We start from the raw sequence: 25,149 nt of genomic DNA, 5'->3' as shown, positions 1-25,149 counted from the left end.
TCCCTCTCTTCCCGAGGTTTGGCCTAAGCTGACCCAGCCCGCATCCTCAGTGCGCACCGCTGCCCTATCTGAGCTCGACCGAATGTGTCGCAACAGTAACCCTGCCCCCACCCCCTCCTCCTCCGCTCCCCCCCCCCCCAGCTCCCTTCCATGCAGCAAATCCACAAATCCACACAGCTGCACCAGCCAAACACCACCCCTGCTCCCTGCCCAACACCCAACCAGCTCACTCCTCTCCAGCAACTGTAACCCAATAAACTGCTGTGTGCTCAAAACAACACATTCTTGGCAGTACCACCCCCATCCCAACAACTCCCCCCCCCCCCCCCCCGTGCCAAGACACACAGCGGCACTCTTTCAACGCGCCGCCACGACGCTCAACTCCTCCTCAGAGCTGCTGTGAAAATAAACACGCCCCACCGCTGTGCTCGCCCCGCCGTGTCCTCGAGGGGGGGGGGGGGGGGGAAGAAGAACAAGAAAGGGGACGTGATTACCCTCCTCCCTCAGAAGCATTATTAGACAGTATGTCCTAATTAACTGAACGGCGCGAGAGGGTCCTCTCTCTCCGCTCGGCTTTCCTCGTCAGCTCAGCGGATTCCTGCCGTAACCCTAATGAACAATAACAACGCTCTCCGACGCAACGCAGGCGCCGTTAGGGAGACCGCCCGTCCGGCGGCCCGAGCTCAGAGGCGTTCGCCTCTCACGCGCGCTCGTTAAGCGAGGGAGAGGGCGGTTAAAAAGCGATCAGGGGCCCGCGGACTGCCGTCCCGAGAAGAATAGGGTCTCTCTTTATTTTTCCTGAAAGTTCAACAAAAAAAAAAAAAAAAACCCTCCCCACCTATTAACTCTGAGCAAACAGTTGAGCTCCGAGAGGCTATTCAAAAAGGAAACGGTGACTGCTCACTGAGCAAACAGAGCGCGAGCCAAAGCTGACCCAGAGCAATTCATCCCCACATTAAACCGCAGAGTTAAGAAAGGACGCCCGTGTGACCCGTACGGCCATTAGCATGAGTTCGCCTTGGACACTGTTGCTAACGATACAGCCGCACGGCATAACACGTGGACTCAGATGTGAGAGAGCAAGTCCAGAGCCTTTGTGAAACCGTACTGTACGTGTCATACCGTACGTGTGGAACACCGACAGTGGCATGAGCAACAGCCTTTATGACATCACAGTGCAGCTGGACGCAGGGACAACGCTAATTGGCCATCCAGGACAAAAATCTGAGAGGCAAGCGTCCAATGGAGTCCCAGAAGGAGGGGGTCGGGGCGGGGTCAACAAAACCATACAGGTGGTGATCTCCTTTATACGACTGAGCAGCCCTAAAACACATCAACACATGGGGGGGGGGGGGGTGATTCTCTTTCAATTATTACTCAATTGCTCGAGGGCACAGCTCATTGCTGTTTTGTTGTTGAGCAATCCAAAAATGTGAATCTGTCCTGTCCACCAATGTGAAGGTAAATAATTATGCCTTACTCACGCAGTCAGCAATGTGTGACATTCTTCCGTGCGATCTGTTTCAGCGTGCTCCTTCTGAGAGCGTGTGATTTTCTGTGTCTGAGTCTGGGTGAGTGAGCTTGGGGGGGGGGGGGGGCATAGCACCCTTCCTTTGATCTCACCTTGCTGGAAATGACTCGTCTGATAGCTGTAACAAGCCCATTATAAAAGTACCTGCCAGCCCCCCCTACACAGCATAACAGAGGCCTGAGAATTCACCTGGAGGGCCACTCAGACTTTCTTACACTTCCGCCGGGGCCTCGACAGACGCTCAAAAAGCCCTCTGTCGTCTGCGCCGAAGAGGTCAAATACAGAGAGGAAGGACACACGGGGGCCTGGGGGAGAGAACTGAGGACTGAGCAGAGGAGTATGGGAGAGAGCAGCCAACTGGAAGTGGTGAGGAGGAGGAGGAGGAGGAGGAGGCTATTGTCGAAGAGCGATAGTTCTCCACCGGCCGCAGCGCAGCCAAGAATCACACCAGTCAGCCATGAGCCGCAAGCCTCTCACACCTGTCAGCTGTGTTATGATTGGACGGGAGCGACCCAGGCAGAGGCCAGGCTGTTGGACAGGAGAGGCCAAGGCAGAGGCCAGGCTTTTTTGGAACCTCTTTCCCAGTTCAGTCGGTGCGTTCACACGCGATTTGGCCACAGCGCAACAAGGATTTGTGGCGGGTGTCGGAAGAACCATTTTCTGTTTTTTTCCCTCTCCCTGGGATTTCCCCAAACATCACATACACACAGACACACACATACACATATGCACACACACACACACACTGACACACATACACACACACACACACACACATGCACACATACACACACACACACACACACACACACACTAGAACAAAAAACAGTTACAGTTGGAAAATGAGAGTGGTTTTAACGAGTGCATTGTTTGCAACAAGGATTTGTGGCGGGTGTCGGAAGAACCATTTCCTGTTTTTTTCCCTCTCCCTGGGATTCCCCCAAACATCACATACACACACACATGCACACACACACTGACACACGCACACACACACACACTGACACACGCACACACACACACACACACACTAGCACAGAAAACAGTCACAGTTGGAAAATGAGACTGGTTTTAACGAGCGCATTGTCTGCATTCTTCTCCCTCCCGCTTCGGGAATAAGGAAGGCCGCGCCGCGCCCACAGCGGACATCACGCGGTGAGCCGCGCCCGCTGACCTCGCACGCCTGCGCTCTCCCAGCCGGCCTCGCTCCTGCGCAGACCGCAGGTACAGACGAACACTGCGTGACCCGCGGTTAGCGTTTCACCAGCGTCCCCGACGCCCACACACACGCGCTCGCCCGCCCGCCCACAACCGCACACGGGCCCTCTCTCTAAATCTAATGAGTTGCAACACCCATCGCAAAAACACGCGCACGGAGACGCACATGCGTGCATGCGCACACGCAGACACATACACAGATACACACACACACACAGACACACACACACTCACACATGCACGCATGCATACACACACACGGACACAGTCACACAGACACACACACACTCACATGCACGCATGCATACACACACACGGACACAGACACACAGACACACACACAGACACACACCCACATAAACAGGTATGGCACTGAGGAGTGTTTGTTTCGACAGGAGACAGAGCAAGGGCTTGATATTTCACCTGCTGCAGACAGTTAGGGGAGTCGTGTATGGTAACGACACCAAAATGCAACAAGTGCTAACAAACTAGCGAGCCCAGCGGAGGGGTCCCGTCGCAGCCAACAGCCAAGAGTCCCGTCGAACCCGTGTTTGCTTGCACTGGACCGGAACAACAGGGCTTGGGCTGCAGAAGCAGCCGCTGACACGCCAAACCCCACCGTGTTCTCACCGCAGAGATGAGCTCAGCCCGGGCGGATGCGCTGCCTCCCCTCCGCGCGTCTTATTTGTGTTTTTACGGGGGGAGCAGCAGGTGACGACCCTGTTCGCTGGCCCCGCGGGACCCCGGGACGCGGGGCGCACCGGCTGCGGGGTGCGGGAGGGGGTCCCCGAAAGACAGCTTAACGACCCCCGAAGCCACCATTCTCCCTCTGCATGTGCGCGCCCCCCCCCACCACCCCCCCACCCCACAGGGCAGAGCAGCGCTGGGGTGGCGCTCAACACCAGGCCCATTAAAGCACTCCAGCTGTTCCCCCCCCCCACACACACCCCTCCCATCTGCTTCTGCTGAGCGCGGATCAAACCGGCAGCACCAGGACTGCTGCAGGAGCACGACCCCCTGAGCTGAAGCAATGCCACAACTGAGCACACACAGATGCACACACACACACACACACTATGTAAGCCGTACACAGGCGCACGAGCACGCATGCACACAGATGCACACATATACACACACACACACAGACACACACGCATGCACACAGACGCAGTGTGAGAGCGCCCCTCTCCCTCCCCTCTCTAATTTCCTCTGTGTGGTTTTAATTTAAGCCAATTAAGCTGATTTTCCCCGCTTGTTTTCCTGGTTCCCCCCTCAGCCCGGCTCTCCGCTGACAACATCCCAGCAGGCCTTAAAAACACACAGGCTGGATCAGCGAGCAAATATTAACCAGGGAAACTCCCGCGTCAGCGTGGCCCTCCCTCTGCGTGTGTGTGTGCGCATGTGTGTGCGCATGTGAGTATGTGTGTGTGTGCGTGCGTGCATGTGTATGTGTGTGTGTGTGTGTGTGTGTGTGTGTGTGTGAGCGTGTGTGTGTGAGCGTGTGTGTGTGCATGTGTGTGTGTGTGTGTGTGTGTGTGTGTGTGCATGTGAGTATGTGTGTGTGTGTGTGTGTGTGTGCGTGCGTGCATGTGTGTGTGTGTGTGTGTGTGAGCGTGTGTGTGTGAGCGTGTGTGTGTGCATGTGTGTGTGTGTGTGTGTGTGTGTGTGTGTGCATGTGAGTATGTGTGTGTGTGTGTGTGTGTGTGCGTGCGTGCATGTGTGTGTGTGTGTTTGTGTGTGTGTGCATGTGCGTGTGTGTGTGAGTGCAGGTGTGTGTGTGTGTGTGTGTGTGTGTGCGTGTGCATGTGCGTGTGTGTGTGAGTGCAGGTGTGTGTGTGTGTGTGTGTGTGTGTGCGTGTGTGTGAGCGTGTGTGTGTGTGTGTGTGTGTGAGTGCAGGTGTGTGTGTGTGTGTGTTTGGGGCCTCAGAACACACGTAGGAAGGGGCATTCATTCACCCCCAGGGGCATAAACACCTGTTTAAGGGCATTCATCTCAAACCCAAGTGCTGAAGGAGCTGTTCTTCTCTCTCTCCTTATTCCTTCGCTTTCAAGACTTCCCCCCATTTCATTAAAAAAAAAAAAGAATCATGTTTTCTATTCAAGAAAATATATAAATATAATTTGCAGCGCCCATCGGAGCCTACAAAGCCAACAAAAATATTCAAGCAAGAGTCCGCCAGTACTTCACTCTGCTGTTTCTCCCAGTGATCTATACCTGAGCCACAGTCCCACAGCACCACCTGCAAAGCTTCACCTCCATGTTTAACATTCATACTGATGGCACAGTATTGTTTTTCTTCATTATTTCCATTTTAAATGTCAATCTGATAATTTCGTTTTTAATAATTCATTTTTTTATTGAGCGTAGGGTGTGAGGGTGTATTGTGTGCATAATGAGCTGGTGTTTTTACTCACCTATGGCCGGAGGTCGCAAGGTTGGTATGGGGGTAGCGGGAGGTGTAGAGAGGGGGGGGGGGTGGTACGGTGGGAGGGAGAGAGGGACAAAAACAAAAGACACAATTAGTTATCCTGTCTCCACAAATAACCACGCCGTGCATTCATTTCTCCAGAGAAACAGCGTGACATTAAAATGGCCACTAAATGCCAATTTGAACACATTCAATAACCCGAATCAATCAATGGGATGGAGAGCAACTCATTTAATCACTTTCAGCTCGATACTCTCATATGCTGCGGACGCCCGGCGCGAGACGGCATCCTTAAATTACTCCTGCTCCTGGAAGCGGTGGGCGATCGCGAGCCCAAAAACAGCAGCCCCGTCTCAAACTGACGGAATCTCGCACCCCAAACCTCCCGCTCGATCCCGCTCTCAGTTTCTCTTTCTTTTTTCAGTCCTATGCCCCGTTTCGGTTCCTCCTGAAATAACCGCGATCGGGCGTTCGGGCACAGCTGTTCTCCGATGCCACGCTGGCACGCCGCGTGCTGGCCAGTTAAAGCCAGGCTGGGGGGGGAGAGAGAGAGGATCGGGAGAGGAACGAGGACAGCCAGCAGTCGCTCTGCCAAACCGGCCAGCTAGAGAGGGGTGAGAAAAGAGAGATCCCTTTTTCATTGAGTCCACCCTCTGCTCGCCGTCATGAATGGAGTCTTTATAGAGACGGTCGAGGGGCCGGCAGTCGGTCGCCGGCCGCCAAAAAGCAGTCACAAAGAGGGTACAGGGGATCCAGTGATAGGCTGGGGAGCGGGGACAGCGTGTGGCCGCTCTGCTGTGATTGGATGAGAAGTGGAGGACAGTGTACGCCCACTATGCTGTGATTGGCTGGGGAGTGGGGGACACTATACAGCCACTATGTTGGACTGGATCCTGGGGGGGGGAGCATTTTGTTGTGACTGGCGAAGGGAGAAATGCCTAATTCATGACTGTGTGGTGCCTGGGATCTCACACTTAAAGAAGATGGATATGCTGCGGGTTTCAACGGGGAGCATGGTTTTTCGTGGAGGGGATGCTGCTGGGGTAAATTAGCCTACCCGTTCCCAATCTAGCACACACCAAACGGGAAATAACTTCCTTTCGCCCTTTAATCTTTTGGGGTTTTTTTTCAGTTTGTATTGCCAGTTGACAGAGACACATCATTAGTAGATGCATGCAGTTACGCGTTCTATTCATCTTAGGCACGGGTGACACATCGCCGCATTTACCGTCTGCCTCTTTGTTTCCCTCCAGGATGATGGAAGGGAAGGGGAGCCACAGGCATAGAAGCGGCCATTTCCTGGCGATGCGCTCGCCATGCTAAACAGACGCACTTTAGAGAGAGACCCAGCGGCGCCGTGGACCATCACAAAAAGCCGAAGCATTCCAGAAGGGCTTTCCGCACACCAGGAATTTAACCTGGCCTTAGAGAGAGAGAGAGAGCCCTGCATTTACACCCACACCTCCACCACCTCTCTCCACCCCTGTCTGCATGCCTCACCCTGGGTTTCCCCCTCCTGAAAGCTCAAACCATTAAGGTGTGAGGTCACAGATAACTGAACGTTCTAATGCTGATGTCACAATCGCTACCGGCAATTGAAAGCAAAGGAGTTTTAGAACACAGACTTAGAATTTTGAGAAGAAAAAAAAGGCATTCACAAAAAGCCTAAAAGGGTTAAAGATGCCTAATCCCTCCCAAGACCTTTGGCTTCCAGAAATTCTTTGCCAACCTTGACCGCCCCCCCCCCCACCCCTGTCCCTGCCCCCCATCTCCTGAATGACACCCAGATTCTCCATTAGCAATCAGATTTTTCTCCGGCAGGGAAAAGCCATTTAAAGTCCCGTGGACAGACATCCATTTAAGGGCTAAAGGCGGGGGGGGGGGGGGGGGGAACGCGAGAGGATGTTTGCTCGGACGCTTTCAGTCTGCGGCGGCGCGACGCGCACCGCTGCCCGATCGATCACGCCCACGCGGTCTTCACCGCTTAACGAAGAAAGCAGCCGCAAACGAGCAGCCAGGATTAAACTGGGTCAGCCGCTTCCAGCGCAAGAGAGGCACAATGGAATTGACAGTGAGTGCTACATTATATATTTTATTTATTTTTTGGCATCGCAGGTGGGGGGGGGGGGGCTCATAGAAGACATGAGGACGGAGTGTAGCACAGTGGGTAAGGAACTGGGCTTGTAACCGAAAGGTTGCAGGTTCGAATCCCGGGTAAGGACACTGCCGTTGTACCCTTGAGCAAGGTACTTTACCTGCATTGCTTCAGTATACATCCAGCTGTATAAATGGATACAATGTAAAATGCTATGTAAAAGTTGTGTAAGTCGCTCTGGATAAGAGCGTCTGCTAAATGCCTATAATGTAATGTCAGACTGAGGAAAGTCCGTTTCCACCCTTCAGGTTTCCAGCTGAAGGCTGAGTGAGGGGCTCTTGTCAGAGAGCGTCTTTTAGCTCTGCGGGATTCTGATTCTCTCTGTGGAGATGCAGGGAAGTGGCGAGGGGGTGGGGGGGGGGAAGGGGGGTGCAGGAGTGTACGGGCGAGGGCCCCCGACTCGCTCCCGGGGCGCCCCCCACCACTGAAGAGGCGCCGCCGCTCCCGCCATCGCCGGGCCGCAGAGGCACAGAGGCACCCCCGCTCTCTCGCATCATCACCCCGCCCCTTTCTCCCCCGGGCAACCTCGTTTCTCCCCATTTAAACCCAAACACCCCCCCCTCTCGCCGAAGAGACGGGGGTGAGGGAGAGGGGGAGGGGGGGGCCCATCACTGCCACCAAAAAAAAACATCATCAGGAATCAGCGGAGGGCTCGGGGTACTTCCTGAAGCGAGAAAAACCCGAGACTTTTTCGGAGGCGAAATCAGCCTTGAGGACAAAGAGCGAGCGCAAACCTGCATCCCGTCGCTCGGCTCTGATTGGGGGGTCAGAGGTGGCCGTGCACGGACGTGTGAAAGAGAATACAGCTGATTGGCTGAAATGAGTTTACTGGCACTCCTGCAGCTGGCCCTTAACACTAAATATACTCTTGCATTTTTTGCTGTTAAATGAAGAATCGTGGTCTTTTGCAGTTATTTACAATCACGCCAAATCCGTTTGAAAAAAAATTCGATAAATTGCAGCAAACGCAGGCAAATGAATCACCCGTTTTGCGCTTGGGTTCGGTTGCTAAGAAAGGTTAGAAAGAGCCAGAAGCGGTGGCTTTGCATCCCTTGCCGTCGCGTCAATCAAACGTTAAGGCTTCTGTGAAAAGCCGGTCCCCCATAGGGCCGGGGGTCTGGTATTAGAGTGCCGACTTGGTGGGTGTCAATGGGGGATTAGGTCCGCCATAATCCCAGCAGCTTGGGTCTGGAACACGCCCTTCACGCCCGGCTCCTCGAGCACGCTCAGTTCACTCGACTGTGACATCAGCACTTCCCTTACAGAACACGTTCTTCCCTGGGAAATGAGATTGGAGGCCCCTGCGTCCAATCAGCGGTGAGATGACAGATAGATGAGCTGGTTTTAATCAGATCCAGTCTGACAGCATGGCATAGAGTACAAAAAAGTGCACAAGACTAACACATATGCACATACACGCATGCACACTCACTCACACACATACATAATGCACGCGCGCACACACACACACCCACAGACACGCATGCACGCGCGCACACACACACACACACACACACACACACACACACACACACACACACACACACACACAGAGAGAGGAGGGGGAAATCAAAGCAGTGCCGGAAGGCTAATCTGTGGAAGATGAAAGGTAGATTGTGGCTGCCTTTGTTCTTCTCCATATGAGCTGGCATCCTTCTCTCCCCTGTCCTGTTGTGAACTCTAAGGGAAGCGCCCCCCCTTACACCCCCCAGCCACCCCCCCACTGTGTTCCTGCCTCTCTAGTAACACTGGCTCTGTGACAACACCCACCACCAACACTTCACTTCCACATTTTTAATTCATGAGCTTCTGAACGTGTGCAGTGTCTTAAGCACACACACCCAACAAACACACACACACACACACATAAACGCACGCCCACACACACACACACACACACACACACACACTCTCATACACACAAACACACATACACACACACTCTCATACACACAAACACACACACACACACACTTTCATATACATAAACACACAAACACACGAACACTAGTGCTCTAGGAATCCACACCCGCAGGTTGGCACAGGGTCTTTCTGAGGAAGGGGTGGGGTGGGGGGGGGGGCAGAGTCAGAGGAGACTGAATACCCATCTCACACGCCCCCCCTTATCAGCGCAGCAGACACAGGAAGTGGGGCCACCTTCGCCGGGCGGAGCGGGGGACTGTAATTGGTGGCTCAGGCGGGCCAGCTGGAAGCGTACTGCGCGATTAGTGACACGCCTCCGTTTCCCGGGCCAAGCGGCGGGCACAAACACCGCGGGGCGCTCCTGTGCCACCCTAACCACCCCGACGCCCACGCCCACGCGGTCGCACAACTTCCTGTGCAGTCAGTGAGCGGGGGCTACACAGCCTTTTCTTCCAGGCTGAGTGGAATCAATCGCTTATTATGGGATGCTGCAGGTTGTATCTGGAAGCTTCGCCCAGGAGCTTGGCCCACTTTTAAAGACCTTCTCCACGCCCGGAAGCCTCAGATCAGTGTTTGGGTAGGAGGGCTAACTGCTCCTGGACTTCCCTAAGAGATTTGGAACAGATGAGCACTTCCTGTGGCCCTGAGGAGGGCGGGAGACCGAATCTCAAACGCGTCGGGATCAGACCGACAGAGAGTCAGTCCAACTGCCACTGGTATCAGTGCACCTGCGTGTCAAAAGTGTCTACGTACCTGTATACTGTGTCTATGTTCAATGTGTCGACTGGTGTCAGTGTCTCTCCATTTCAGTGTGTTTTTGTCTGATTCAAACGAAAGCAGAGAGGGTGACAGACAGAGAAGAGACCACATGTGAGAAGGTACGATGGTGGGATCAAAGATCAAACCCCTGCCCACACTGGGGGATACGGCTTGAGAGTCGGCCATCTTAGAGACCGTGCTGCGCGTCTCGTCCGCAGTGCGTCTGCGTGTCTGCGTTTCCAAGCAACAGCGTGTGTCTCTGTGCGTCAAGGCGCCCATTTTCTTGCGCTCAAGAGTCCACGTCCATCCAATCGTCAGTTTGTGCGTCAGGGTGTCTGTACGCTACGTCCGTGGGGACCTCGCCCCCAGCACTCGTCCGTTTCAGCGCGGACGTCGCCGTCGATCGTTTTTTATTTCAGTATTTTTTTGCGTCAATGCAACCGTCTGTCCCTGTGACCGCGTGATGCGCGTGTGTACAGACGGCGTCCCTGACATAAATACAGCGGGGGTGAGCAATTTCCATCTCGAGATCGGAGACAGAACGATCCGTTGCCAGACAGCGCTGGAAAGGCAGCCAGCGCTCTAACGACGCTGAAAGTGCTACGCTCGCCGTCCTTCGTTAGCGAACACACAGCTGACTCACAGACTCCGCATAATTTGGACCGCATGCTGGAGTGACAGAGAGAACCACCGAGTCTTTCAGTCTAACGCTTCCTTCGTAAAACGCAGAGGGAAGAGTACAAACACACCCCGCACTGGCATCTCCATGCGTATATATATTTGCATGCTAACGTGCTGCGTGCTGTTGAGGAAAGGGGCGGAAGAAAGCCTTTGTCACGCGCAGTCTTGGGGAAGCTCATTAAACACACTTTCCTGAGGTTATTCACCAAAGCCGCTCTGCCATCACAGGGGAGACAAAGGCAGAACATGTGTGATAAATGCACACACCACTTTCCAGCCTGTACCCGCCACTGATACACACACACTCATGCTCATACACGCACACACACACACTCACACTAACACACACACACAAACACACACACACGCATGCTCATACACATACACACACACAACCACACACTCATGCTCATACACGCACACACACACACACACTCACACTAACACACACACGCGCACACACACACACTCACACTAACACACACACACACACACACACACACACACACACAAACACACACACATGCATGCTCATACACACACACACACAACCTCATGCTCATACACACACACACACACATACACACACACATGCATGCTCATACACATACACACACACACACACACAACCACATGCTCATGCTCACACACACACACACACATATACTCACACACACACTCACACACACACAAACACACACACATGCATGCTCATACACATACACACACACAACCACATGCTCATGCTCATACACACACATGCTCATGCACACATATACTCACACGCACACTCACACTCACACTGACACATACACACACTTCAGCCATTCCATTCTTCAGCCCTCAGTGTAAGGGCTCAGAGAGAGGACTGGAACACTCATGCACAGTAATTAGCCACATGGCATCTGGTCATGAGCAAGCGGCACGGTGTACGCCAAACACAGCCGTCTCTCAACACTACCACCACACGTCCTTAACCTACAGTCACGGTTTGGCGTACCCTATACAATACCCTACAGACGCTGTCCACCGCACACCAGCACCACCGGACTGGCACAAAACAAACCTGCAACTCATTACCTTATTTGGTCAAAAGGCACCAAGTGCGGTTTTCCGTGAGAGGAGTTAAAAATTACCAAAAAAAAAAAAACTTAGGGAAAGTGTTAGGTTGGACATAACAAGTGTTTCGTTTGTAAAAGTCTGCTGCAGGCTGTTGCCTTGGCATGCGCCAGGCGCGCTAAGATGCCTTCCCTGGTGTTCATTTATCACCTTTTTTTTTTCCCAGAGAGCCTGAGCCTGAAATTATTTCTACACGCCAGCCTGATTGAAAATCCGAGCGCCAGGCGGAGTTTAACGTGGGAGAAAAAATAGCGCGTTCGCACACGCCGAATGAAAGACCTCTTTCTTCTGGAATAAAATGGAAAGATCCGGAAAAAAAACAGAGCCTTCCGAAGTGAACAAAACGCGTGACGCAATCTCACGCTTCATTATATTTCTGCGGTCATAATTTTTTTTGTTCCCCCGCGAGGTAAAAAACACTCCGTAGTTATTAATTGACGGAGCGCGCGGTGTTTACTTATGAGTTTATTTTGGAGCGGCGGAGATAACTCATCCGCGGCGGCTTCCCGTTGCCGTTGCGTCATTCGTGTGCCCGCGTCCGTGCCAGGATCGGGGCGCGGGGTTTTTTTCGGTCGGACGGCGGGCGTGGCCGCTCGCCCTCACCGGGGTTCTCTGGACGGGGGCCCCCCCCGGGGGGACCCGCGGAGCCCAAATCAAACGCCACGGTGCACACCTCACCGTCCCCGTCCCGCTCCAGAGGCGCAGACGCTCCCGGGACACCTGGGGAATTCCCGAGGCCTGTGACTCAAACGCGTCTCTGCTCGCACCCAGCCCGACACACACCTGCTGCGCACCTGGGCCAAAACCCCCAACAATAATTACAAAGTCATTCCAGAGCGCAATAACAGTCATTGCCACCGTGGGGCATTACCGGTTTTCTTTTTGTGAAACCCTAGGCTATCACAACTCGTATTTGGGTGTTGGATGCGACAGCCAATCAGCAGCAAGACAATACGATCATGTGATGTGTTTTGGTCTGTCACATGGAACGTTTGTGGCCATGCATCTGATTGACGGTCTAATAAACGCAGATGAGAGGTGTTTTTATTTTCTCCATTACGCCTGACCAGTGAAGTCTGAGGGTCCACACCTGCATCAGGTACGACTACAGAAAAAAAAAAAACAATGAAGAGAAAAGCGGAAGCACTGCATCGTGGCAATAATAATTATCATGCTGAAAAAAAAGATAATTATTGTCAGTTTGTCACCCAGCTCTCATGAACTGTGATGCGGAACAAGCGCTCCTAAGGGAAAACAGAACCTTTCTGCGCTGAATGTGTCCGTCCACCGCACAATGAGGATAACGAATCAGAAACATCCTCTCGCCCACGAACGGCCAAACAACAAGAGACGCACAATAACCAGAGTGACGATTGCTCGTTCCAAGTTGAATGGGATCGAGGGAGAGAGAGAGAGAGAGAAAGAGAGACAGAGAGACAGAAGGGGAAGAACTCAGCACACTGATCAAAGGAACAAGCAGAATGAATTAAATTATAGTTATTAATAACAGTAACAGCAGCAGTGCATCTCCCTTCTGATTAATCCATATTTCCAGGCAGACATTTTGTTAAATCGCATTACACTGAAATTGGATCATGTGGGGGAAATAATAACCAATGCAATGGATTGGAAATATATACTCTACAACACCCCCCCCCCCCCCCACTTTCCCCAATTCAGTTCAGAAGGCACTTAATTGGGTGCCATGGCTACAAAGAGACAAACACATAACGTGGAAACCATCTGTGCCCAAAAAGCACACACTCCAATCACTGGTACAGCAATTAGCCTCATTCACTCGAATTTCCCTCTCACTGTTTGTTGTTTTTCCAGTCGTGGTTTAGACCCTTTTGATTACGAAAAATAAAGAATATTCCAGAAAATCTGCATGTCAACCCGCCAGCGCAGTATTCTCACGCCAGGCAGAAAATCTCACAAGAGTATTTCTCCTGCTACACAGGCACCTGGACTCAAACATCAATCTACTGCTCGACTGACAAAAAAAATAAAATAATAATTCGACATAAAAACACAGTGGAAAGTTCAGCTGTCACCAAAATGAATGAACAAAAAAAGGTTTCTCTTGAAAAAGCAACGCTTGCAATGATTTGTCAAAGTCAGAGGCGAAGAACAAACGGTGATCGAACGACAGGCGACAGAAATAGGAATGGTCAAAAACGCTCATTACTTTCAGTCTCAATCTACCTCACTAAAAAAAAAATCCATGCAATACACAGAACAAACTGATAATGAACAGACAACAGCTGCAGCTCCTCCTAGCTTGTCTCCTCCTCTCTCTCATTAAGACGGTACATTAATGAGGACAGTGCGACCTTCGACCCCGCGGAGCACACGAAAGGTCAGAGGTGAAGGGGGTGTACATGCATCCACACACACGGCGCAGGGAGGTCACCGGGCGCAAATCGATAAGTCCACGCTGGAGGAAGATGTACGCAGGAGCGGGCTGCCGTTCGCCGGTGCAGACACCGGGGCAGAGGGAATGCTGGGACATTATGCAAATCCGCGCGGGGACATACATCTCCGCGTGACATTTAGACTAATCACATCCCACGCACAGAGCACATTTTTTACACCGCCTTCCGGGGTTAAGCTTTTGTGTTCTCATTTTTATTCACCTGGTCAGATGCCCAGGAGAACACCGCCGCCCGGCCGTCGGGAGAGAGGAGAAAGAGCACTCTATCAAAGCGCTTTCACACAGAGACTCCACGCTTTGACGATGCCGCCTGCACTTTTATTTCATTTTTTTTTTCTTTACTCTTACGCGAGCCACTATTTTTTCTCACTCATGAGCCATACGCTTGGGTGTGTGTTGTGTTTCCATGGTGATAACCCTCAGAAAAAAGCGATGACTGCCCAAACTAGCAATTACCCTTCGATGCCACATAACCCCCCCCCCACCCCCCACCCCCCTCCCTGACACCCCCACCACCACCACCGCCGCTGCCCGCCCGAACAGAGAGATGAGTTTCGCAGACCCGCTATTCGAGATGAGTGGAGCCCGTCGGCTCCAGTGCCCAATTACAGACCGCTAGCCGCCGCCGCCGCCGCTCCACCTAAATCGCGGGTCATCCCCTCCGCCCAGTCGTCACGGCGATGGCATCCAGCCGGGCGCGGAGTCACGGCAGGAGGGCGCCGCGCCCGGGCGCGTCATCGCCGGAGGAATGTCGCCGCGGCAACCGCAAGCGGGCAAACGGCCCGCCGTGCCAACACGTAGCGCCCAGGGGGGGGAGGGCAGCTGGCAGCCAGAGAGCAGAGCAGATCAGACGCACCGCTGGCATTGTGTTATAACACTGTAATAACACAGCTATAGCTTGCATATTACAACACAGTACTGCATGTCTGCTCATGAAGTACGGCTGATTTAATGATACTGCTGTAAAAGTGTAAATGGTAGGATTCATGCCCAATATCTGTACTGAGAGTATTAAAACAATGTGGTTCAATTAAAATTATTATTTAAAAAATTATTTATTTGTTGTTGGTTATTTTCAAATTGTATTTGCCTCATCAAAAATTCAGAACAACATATGATTTAATGTAATAATATATGTTGGGTTGTTTATGACATGCAGCGTCAGACATTTTCCCTGCCGCGCACAGTCTGCGGAAAGCGTACCGAGCCGTATCGTGTGCTACAATGCGCGTTTAAAAAAAAAGGCCATCAAAGAACATATTTTTTAATTCCAAGCAATTTCCCTAATCCCTGAGCTGCTGTGGGAGAGGAAAGCATTACAGTGAGTGAGTTAGCAGGTGGTGAAGGAGGAGGAGGCTTTTAAGTGTGTGTGTGTGGGGGGAGGGGGGGCCGGGGTGGGGGGGGGGGGGTGCAGGTTACGATCACCTCTCCCCCAGGAGAGGAGCCACTGAGCCCCTTGAAGCAGCTTATTCTAAGGGATTACTTTATCCAATCTCCACTAATCACAGATAAACGCTTCCCATTGGCTTGTCTGCTGCAGACCGCTCTCCTCGAATGTGCCTCTCACTCCACAGGCCAGCAACAACCGAACAGTTGTGATGGGGTGGGGGGTGGGGGGGGATCACTAAGGTTCCACAAACCCACCTCTAATATTCCCATAAAAATACTGGTACCCCCAGAATTATGGTGTCAAAGTTTCAAACTGTTAGCGTTGCGTACACTATGGTTTCTCTAGCTGAAGAAAAAAAAAAGAAAAGTCACCATTTAACCATTACAATTGCTGCAGCAGATCAGTGTATTTTGAGTTGTTTACTAAGGCTGCTGCTGACATTTCACAACCACACAGACTACGACAAGTTATGCTGCAAATGATGACAACAACAACAACAACAACAATATCATCAGTTATAAAAAAAACCCCAACAAAATATAAAAAACCCCAACAGGTCAGAAAAAAAAGTAAGAAAAACCAGCCCCCAGAAAGCAGTCAGCCTAATCCACCCCACCAATCACCACCGGCCTTCTTGACAGCTCAGAGACACGGGTACCACGGTAACAAGCAGCAGCCTGCGGCGTCAGCGTTTTCACGAGCGCGCGCTGACAGGCCCCAGAGCCTGGAGCCTTGGGGCCGTGGGGCCGGCTCGTTACTGCCCAGCGAGTGTCAATCAGGGGGAGCCCGTCCAACTCCAGGCCCAGGCTTCGCACTGCGGCCTACGGCCCAACCCGGCTTTTTAAAATCTCTTCCTCACTCTCTCTTTCTCTGTCAAATGCTAATTTATCGGTGCGCTATTTAAAGAACAATTCCAGAAGTAAGTTTAAAAGGAAGGATTTCCTGTCAATGTAAAGAAAATTGATTAATGTATCACTCATATATTAATTAGTATTAATGCGTGTTGATTATCAAAAGCAACAATGGCGCCAACAGGGACTACACTTCCTTTAATGCTTTACCTATACATCCATCGTCCCTCTCTGTATGTTTCTGTATGAACGGCCGTTAGCTTAGCAGCTCAAATCTTCACAGCCGTACAGAACCAGGGCCCAGGCCCTGCGGCCTTTGCCTGTTTAAGTAGGTGCTGGCATGCACAGAGGCTTTGTCAACGGCTACGATTACACCAGCGTTCGAGGGGGGGTGTGTAAGACTACGCCGTGGATCTCGGAGCTGGGATTAGGAACGACCGACTGGCCCTGCCGCCCAACACGGGTCGACCGCTGGCGCGGGGCGAGGAGATGAAATCCGGGAACTCGATCTTCCCCCCTGTACGAGCGGTGCGTAGGCATTTACCACGGCGACACGGGGATCGCAGCCAATCAAACCCGGCCTTTCTACGGGAGCTCGCTACCATTACAGGCGTTTAGCAAACGCTCTTATCCAGAGTGATTTACACAACTTTTACATAGCTTCCATTTATACAGCCGGATATATACTTAAGCAATGCCAAGCTAAGTACCTTGCTCAGGGGTACAGCGGCAGTGTCCTACACGGGAATCGACCTTTAGGTTACAAGGCCAGTTCATTACCCGTTACGCTACACTGCTACCAGAAAGCTTCCACTACTTTCTGGCATAAGGTCCCAGACCTGACGGAGAACGCAGGCGAAGGAGAGGAGAAAAGAAAGAGGGAGGACTGGTCCAGTCCCAGCAGCCCCCGTTCTTCCCTCCATCTGAGGCCTCACGCTCCACACTCCACACAGCTGCCAGAGCGGCTGCTTCATTATCCCTCTGTCTCTTCCTCCACCTTTAACACCACCTTATTCAACGAGCCACTCCTTTTCCCTCCATTTCAAATGCCGCCTTTCTCTGTGATTTCCCTCTTTTTCTTCCATTCCAAATGCCACATTTCTCTGTGATTTCCCTCTTTTCCCTTTCCCATTTAAAATGCCACCTTTCTCTGTGATTTCCCTCTTTTTCTTCCATTCCAAATGCCACATTTCTCTGTGATTTCCCTCTTTCCCCTCCATTCTAATGTCACCTTTCTCTGTGATTTCCCTCTTTTTCTTCCATTCCTAATGCCACCTTTCTCTATGATTTCCCTCTTTTCCTCTCATTTCTAATGCCACCTTTCTCTGTGATTTCCCTCTTTTCCTCCCATTTCTAATGCCACCTTTCTCTGTGATTTCCTTTTCCCAACCTTTACCACCATCTCAGCCCTGTAATGCTAACCTTCCAAGCCACCGCTAAAATCTAAAATGGCCCCTCCCCCCCACCCACCTGTTCCCATCACAAACTGCTTTCTTTCTCCCTCTCTAATGCCCTTCCTCCTCCTCTTCCTCTTCCTACTCTAGCGCTGCCTCTTACCTCCACTGAAACACCGAGCCCTGAAATTAATATGAAGATTATATATGTGAAAAATGGAGAGTGCGTACGCCAAGCGCATGGAATCATTTCTTCATTTCACAGGCCCATCCATCCACCTGACAACTTGCTGATCTCGCCATCTCACCATTTCCCCATATCCTGACTGCAGATATAACAGCATTTCATCAATACGGGTCACAACTATTACCGATGAATGTGTGCAAGGAAAGAGAGGTGATAGAATCTTCAGTGTACACACCGTGCATGCGAATGTGCGTTTGTGCGTGCGCAGGTGTGTGTGTGTGCGTGTGTTTGTGCATGCGTGTGTGTTTGTACGTGTGTGCGCATGCGTGTGCGTGTATGTGTGTGTGCGCTTGCGTGTGCGTGTATGTGTGTATGCATATGTGCGTGTGTATGTGTGTGCTTCAAGTGCACTGTACATATGGCACAGAAGGTCACCGTAGCCCGGTGTTGTCTGTGTTGGTCCTGACCAATAGGAGCAGACAAAGGGCATCACACGCCCCTGAAGCGACCACACACAGGGAGGCGATAACGGAACGAGGGGCGACGGGAACCCCAATCCCAGCGGCGCGGCGCGGGACCCCGGGGCGAGGGTGCCCCGCCCCCCCTCCCCCCCTCCCCCCCCCACGTCCCGCGCGCAGCTGGGGGGTGCTCAGAGAGGGCCTTTTCACTGCCCGCCAGCTCCCAGCAGCCAATTACCGCCGAAAGAGCGGCGCGATCTACGAAGCGAACGGATCTGCGAACGAATCCGCCGCACTGCGCCCCTCCCGCCAAAACCTGCGGGGGGGGGGGGGGGGGGGGGGGGGAAACCGGGCGGGCAGGGGGAGGAGAAAGGGTGAGGCTGAATGAGAGAGAGAGGAGCGGGGAGCAGGGGAGGACGGGGCGGCTTCTGAAAGGAGACAAAGCGGCAAGGGGGGGGGGGGGGGGGGGGCGGAGGAAGCGGTGGGTAGGTGGGGGGGGGGGGGGGCTGCCTCCCTGACGGCAGATGACAGGTAATTGCCCGACGCGGGGGGGCGGGGGGGGAAGAGACAAACCCGCTGTCGCGCAGACCTGGCACCCACCCCAACCGCCGCACACGTGCCACCTGGTCTGGAGCTCGCACTCCAAAGCCTTTTCAGAGCAGCGGGTGGAGGAGGGTGGGGGGTGTGGGGAGGCTGGAGGGGGGTGGAAGGGGGCAACGGTGGCACACTACCCCACCACCCCACCACCTCCACATTCTCACCGTCCGTGAGGACATACAATGGCCATTCAGCTAACAGAGAGCAGGGAAGATGAGCCTTATGAGCTAAACACGCACTGCGGTGACCTTCAGTCAACACACTGAGCTGCACAGGGACCAGGAGCAGCAGCAGAGAGAGCAGAGCTGCAGAGGAACAGGAGCAGCAGCACAGGGACAGGAGCAGCAGCAGAGAGAGCAGAGCTGCAGAGGGACAGGAGCAGCAGCAGAGAGAGCAGAGCTGCAGAGGGACAGGAGCAGCAGCAGAGAGAGCAGAGCTGCAGAGGGACAGGAGCAGCAGCAGAGAGAGCAGAGCTGCAGAGGGGTAAGAGAACTCCCATTCTGCTCCCCCCCCGGAGGGGTAGCGGGTGGAGGAGGCGGGCAGGTGCAGGGGGAAGTTATCGCTCCCTGCTGATGCACGCAGGAGCGACGCGCGGGGCACAGATAAGAGCAGAGACAGATTAAAAGCAGAGTTAAGAGCTGGAGAAGGGGGACAGGCTGCCCCCCACCTGCCTGCGGCCGGACCCTGGGTCAGGAGGACGGAGGGGCTTAGAGAGGGACACAGCAGCAGCTGTGGGATGGGGGGGGGGGGGGGGGCGCATGCTAACCATGTCATCAAATGTCACCACACAATTATGAAAATGTCACTGTGTGTGTGGGAGTGCGCACACATATGTGCATGCATCTATGAGTGCGTATCTGTGTGTGTGTTCATGTGCGCTTATGTTTGCTTGTGTGAGTGCGCGCGCGTGCGTGTGTGTGTGCAATTCTGGGTTTGCATGAGTATGTGTGTGCTCGTACATGTGCGTGCCTATTTCTGGGTTTGCATGAGCATGTCTATGCTTTCGTGTGTGTATGTGTGTGTGCGTGCACAAAGGTGAGTGTGTGTGTGTGTGTGTGTGTGCATGAGTGCGTGTGTGTGTGTGTGTATCAACTGGTCTGGTGCAGAGAGGGGTACAGACGGTGTCTCCCCTGCACTGAATGCGCAGATCGGGGTGTTCTGCTGCGCGTCCCAATCAACAGCGGAACTAATGTGTGTGAACACGGTGCCCAGCGGGCTCAGACACAATCAAAGGCATCTCCTGCCAGAGCCTGTTTCAACCTGGTCCCCCCCCCGGCAACGACACGGACCCCCCAACATGGCGACGGGCTAACCCCGAACACGCCCAGATCACACAGACGCCGCGCCGCGACCACGCAGAGCGCACGCAGTGATCGACGGGAGGCGCTATCCGATTCATCCCCCAACCCCACCCCAGCTCTGTCTCCCATATTAGCCCCATCCGTTTTATTTTATTTTTTATTATTTGTCAGGATATCTCCGGTTCTGTTCACTTTTATTGGCCGATTATCGTACGTTTTTTTTTTTTCCAGGAATCGTTCTCCGATTCTGCCCCAGCGATGGCGGTTCCCCCCCCCCCCCCAACCCCTGCCACCCCTTCACAAATTTATTTGAGCAATATGCGCGCCGTAGCGTCCGTGGCCAACAATATGGAGAGATTCATTATACGGTCCTGACAGTTGCAGAGACAAAGGAATAAAGAAAAGGGTGCTTGGGGGGGGTGGGGGGAGGGGGGCTTCTCTTACCCGCCAGGCAGCGTAATAACCTTTTAAATCATGTTTGACATTTTTAAGTTGGGCACACTGACGGTTCCTCGCCAATATCTGAGCACCGATATTAAGGCCCCTCCGTGACAGTAATCTCGTTGCTTTGTTTGACGATTCTCATTGCGCCTGCACTCCCTCCCCCCCCGGCCCATCTCTACCCCCCCGTCCCCCCGTCCCTCCCTAGTCTCATACTCTCAACGCCACCACCCCCACCCCCCCCCACCCTCCTCCTATTTGCCCTTGCTCTGACACTGGTTGCTAATGCTCCCCCTTTCTCTATGAACACCAGCAGCAGCACGCAGGGCGAGGCGGGACCCTTCTGCGGCGTTCGGAGAGCAGGACTCTCTGTGCCGGGTAAACGTGGGACGGAGGGGGCGGGGCCAGAGTCTACCAATCAAATACTCTTACAGCTGCTAGCCCGGAAGGGAAGGGGTCAATGGAGCAAGCTTCACCTGGGTAAGGACAGACAAACTGAGGCTGACAGACAGACTAACAGGAAGAGCACAAGCCCCTCCCCCTGGCCAGATGGGGGGGGGGGGGGGAAGTAATAAGTAATGTCTCCCTTTGACAGAGGGACACAATCAAATTCTCCTGTCAACTGTTGCTACACAGTTGAGCGAAATAATATTTATCTGCCTCTCTTAAACGCACACACACACACGCGCGCGACCGTGCACAATCACTCACACACATAGACACACGATCGCACACACAGTCCAGACGTGCTCCCAAGGCCCCAAGAAGGCTCCACCACAACGGGGGCAGTTCACATCCCCCTTTTGTTCAGGCCCAAGGCCCAAGGTGACTGCGCGTCTCAAAGGCCGCTGCCATGGCAACTCAAGTTCCGAGGCCCCCATCGCTCCCTTCAGGTGTTGCGGAATCGGGTGCCATCACAGCGGAAACGAAAACAAGTGCCCAGAAGCGCGCTCGCACGCACGCACGCTCGCTCGCACGCAGGCGCGCACACCTGAGCAGGTGAGCGGTTTCCACGGCAGCAGGCGGGACGGTTAGCATGGCGTCCCCCGCGGCAGAGGTGAGAGACCGCGGGCCGGCCGCCGGGACGGCGGGGGGGGGGGGGGGGGGCGCGGCAGCGCGACAGGCCCGTTAATTAGTGTAGCACAGCCGCCTGCGTAACGAGGCCTAATTACCTGAGGGTGGCAGGAGCCATACGGCACCGGACAGACTGCAGCCGGACCCAGGATGGGCATGGCGGGAGGGAGGGAGAGGGAGAGAGAGAGAGGGAGGGAGGGAGGGAGGGAGTGAGAGAGAGAGGGAGGGGGAGAGAGCCAGAGAGAGAGAGAGAGAGAGTGTGTAGAGTATGTATGTATATGTGTATACCTGTGTGTGTATATGTATATATGTGATCACATAATTTCGTTATTACTGTTTGTCATTTGATGTTTCACATGTTCCTTGCCATGCTTTGGCAATAAAAATGCAAATTTTGAGAGAGAGAGAAAGAGTGTAAAAGAGACAGAGAGAGAAAGCGAAAGAGAGAGACAGAAGACAGAGAGAGAAAGAGCGTGAAAGAGAGAGAGAGAAAGCGAAAGAGAGAGAGAGACAGAAGACGGAGAGAGAAAGAGTATGAAAGAGAAAGAGAGAAAGTGAAAGAGAGAGACAGAAGACAGAGAGAGAGAGAGAAAGAGTGTGAGAGAAAGAGAGAGATATAGAGAGACACACACACAAAGGAGCAGGCTGATGACAGAGGGGGTGTCTCTGCTCGCCCCCCCCCCCTCCACCCCCCCCTCCCCCCTCTTGTGGGGCTGTGTATAAGCCTCCCAGTGCAGGATCAGAGAGTTGGCTAATTGGCCCAGAGGGCACCTGGAGATCGTGGCTGAGCCGACAGGGCCGTCCCCAGGAAATAAATCATGTTCGTTCGGCATTCTACAAGTCCCCTGCCCTCCTTTATTTATAAAACCCCTCTGCTCTCCTTCTCCTTTTAATAGCGCGATCACTCCGATAGGCCTAACTGTTTCGCCTTTTATCATCCCTACACCAACCGGAGTAATCAGGTCAATAGTAATGCAGGCTATTAACTCCCGTTGAAAACGCGCCTGGCATTTATCAGTGTCCACAACGTGTCCTATTCACACCCATTCAGGCCTGATGTATGTCAAGCTTTATAGTTTCCACTGAATACAGTGCAAAAGGGGGGTCTGTTTTATTATGAGGTTTTATTCTGGGAGGGGGGGTGGGTGGGGGGGTGAGGGGTGGGGTGGATGTCACAGAGATCTTTCGCCCTACAGGTGTGTGTGTTCCATTGGCGATTACCACTCAGAAGCTACCCCCTTTTGGAAAGTCACCCCCACCCACCCCCCTCACCCCCCACCCGGCCTGGTGTACTCATTCCTCTTTTCCCCAAACAGAAGATAGAATGAATGGAGGGAGGGGGGAAGAAGCACATCCTCCATCTCAAAATGGCGAGCGCGATGGGGCGGGGACAACCGCGGGCGGATGAAATAACAGACTTACGGCGGGAACGCGCTCCCCCCCCCCCCCCCCCCCCTTCCCCGCTTTCGGGATTAGACCCTCGCCCCGCTGCACACCGTTCTGCACAGGCCTGAGCCGCCACCGAGAAGCCCAGCCCCCGGCGTTTACCGAGGGGCACTGGGGGGGGGGGGGGGGTGTGTGGAGGGGATTTAAACTGCATGGGGTCAAATTATACCCAAGAGCTGGCGGCTTAGTTAGGAGGATTACCATCTCCTTCAGCTCCCTCTCGTGAGCGTGTGATATCCACACGCCCGCCTCCGCGTTGCCACCGGCAGCGTGCGGCTGCTGGCAGCCTGCCAGCCCGACGCGGACCTCCATTCATTCCCCCCCCCGAGCCGCCAACAGGTCCGCCGCCCCTCGAGGCCACATCCCAGCATGCCCCGGGAAACAGTACCTGCTGGAGAGTGGCTTAGAGAGCTCTTCAGCACTCAAACTGCAGCCCCTCCCCCTCCTCTGTTTCGTCCCCACAGAGTCGCAACTGCCTCTCCTAACTCCTCCCCCATCGCCATACCAACCTGGGGTGGTTCCATAGACTGTAGAAAAATATGAACAAAGTCACTGTGATGTCAACCACTGACTCTCCGTGGGATTGGTGAAAAGCATTTTGAAGTCTGGGAAGTGTAGTTTGTAGGCGCCGCCATCTTGTACAACTCGGAGCCAGAGACTGCGCAGTAGGGACATGAAGTCCAGTCGGCCGCTAGGCGCGCGAGATACAGCGACTCGGTAGTGTCACGAACCTGTCCCTGATTCGCCCGCAAAATATTACCGTCTTGTCCAAATAGCACAATAACTTAACAAATTGGCACCTGGGGGGGACACTAGACAAAGAAAAAACACCTATTGGGACAACACTTTCTTGTGGAAAAAAATTATTCAGTTTGTTTTGTGACCGTATTGTTGCCATTGACTTGCATTAAAACGGGTGGCTGAAACACCTATACTGGAGTCAACCACACCGGTGCTAGTGAGTAACATCTTTACAGAAGACAAGGAAGCGAGCTTCAAAAACACAGCCCAGTTTTGGCCGCTTGGGTGGTACACTGGCTGATCTGGAGCCACACCCTGACCGCATTACGATTGGCCATTCACCCAAGACACAGACAAGGCGATTGGACAAGATCCAAGTTGTGAAATGGAACTGCAGCCTATATAGCATTGACCTTTCTGCTGCACGTTGGCCTGTATGGATTTTAACATTTCATACCGTTCCACTGCACCTGAGAGACAGGTTATGAGATCATAAAACTATCCAGTTTAGGGGGAACCAAGGCTTCATAAATCCGCCTCAAAGCGGCATCAATTCTATACACCCTCAGCACATCCTCAGCTCCGCTTCTCAAGAGCTTACTGAAATTTCCACAAAAAAAATGGTAAATAAATAACTACATAAGATATAAGAACTATATTCTATGTTATACCACCGATTTAAATATGTAAGAATAATAATGAACAGCCACAGCCACACGTTTATAAATTTTCAATTACCGTGTCATAAAAAGCGCAAAAAAAAATATTGTGTTTAATAATAAAACGCATAGGAGTAGATCATAAAACGAGATTAAATAATTAAAATCTTAATTTCAAATTCAGCGGCAGCATTATGCCTGACGGTGGGTTTCGGTGAGTAGTGAAAGCAGAGTTTAATCCACCCCCCCCCCCCCCCCCCCCGAGTGCTAAAGCTGCGTAAACAGCTCCTGGATGTGACCCCGGGGGAGGGACATGCAACATCCGTCCCTTACCCCATCACCCCCGCCCCCCCCCCCCCCC

General features: G+C 53.1%; 1 protein-coding gene across 1 annotated transcript in view; it reads right to left on the bottom strand.

The window, feature by feature from the left end:
* The window catches only part of LOC118209168 (proline-rich proteoglycan 2-like), a 71,143-nt gene extending 47,443 nt beyond the window's left edge, over positions 1–23,700 (bottom strand). Inside the window, exon 1 of the mRNA XM_035384329.1 lies at positions 23,590–23,700. Coding sequence (XP_035240220.1) covers positions 23,590–23,700 — 111 coding nt within the window. The remainder of the gene's footprint in view (positions 1–23,589) is intronic.
* Between the last annotated feature and the right edge of the window lie 1,449 nt (positions 23,701–25,149).

Source organism: Anguilla anguilla, chromosome 12 (genome assembly GCF_013347855.1).
Source record: "Anguilla anguilla isolate fAngAng1 chromosome 12, fAngAng1.pri, whole genome shotgun sequence".
Lineage (NCBI taxonomy): Eukaryota > Metazoa > Chordata > Actinopteri > Anguilliformes > Anguillidae > Anguilla > Anguilla anguilla.
The sequence above is the reverse complement of the archived record's forward strand: the minus strand, read 5'-3'. Positions and strand labels throughout refer to the sequence as shown.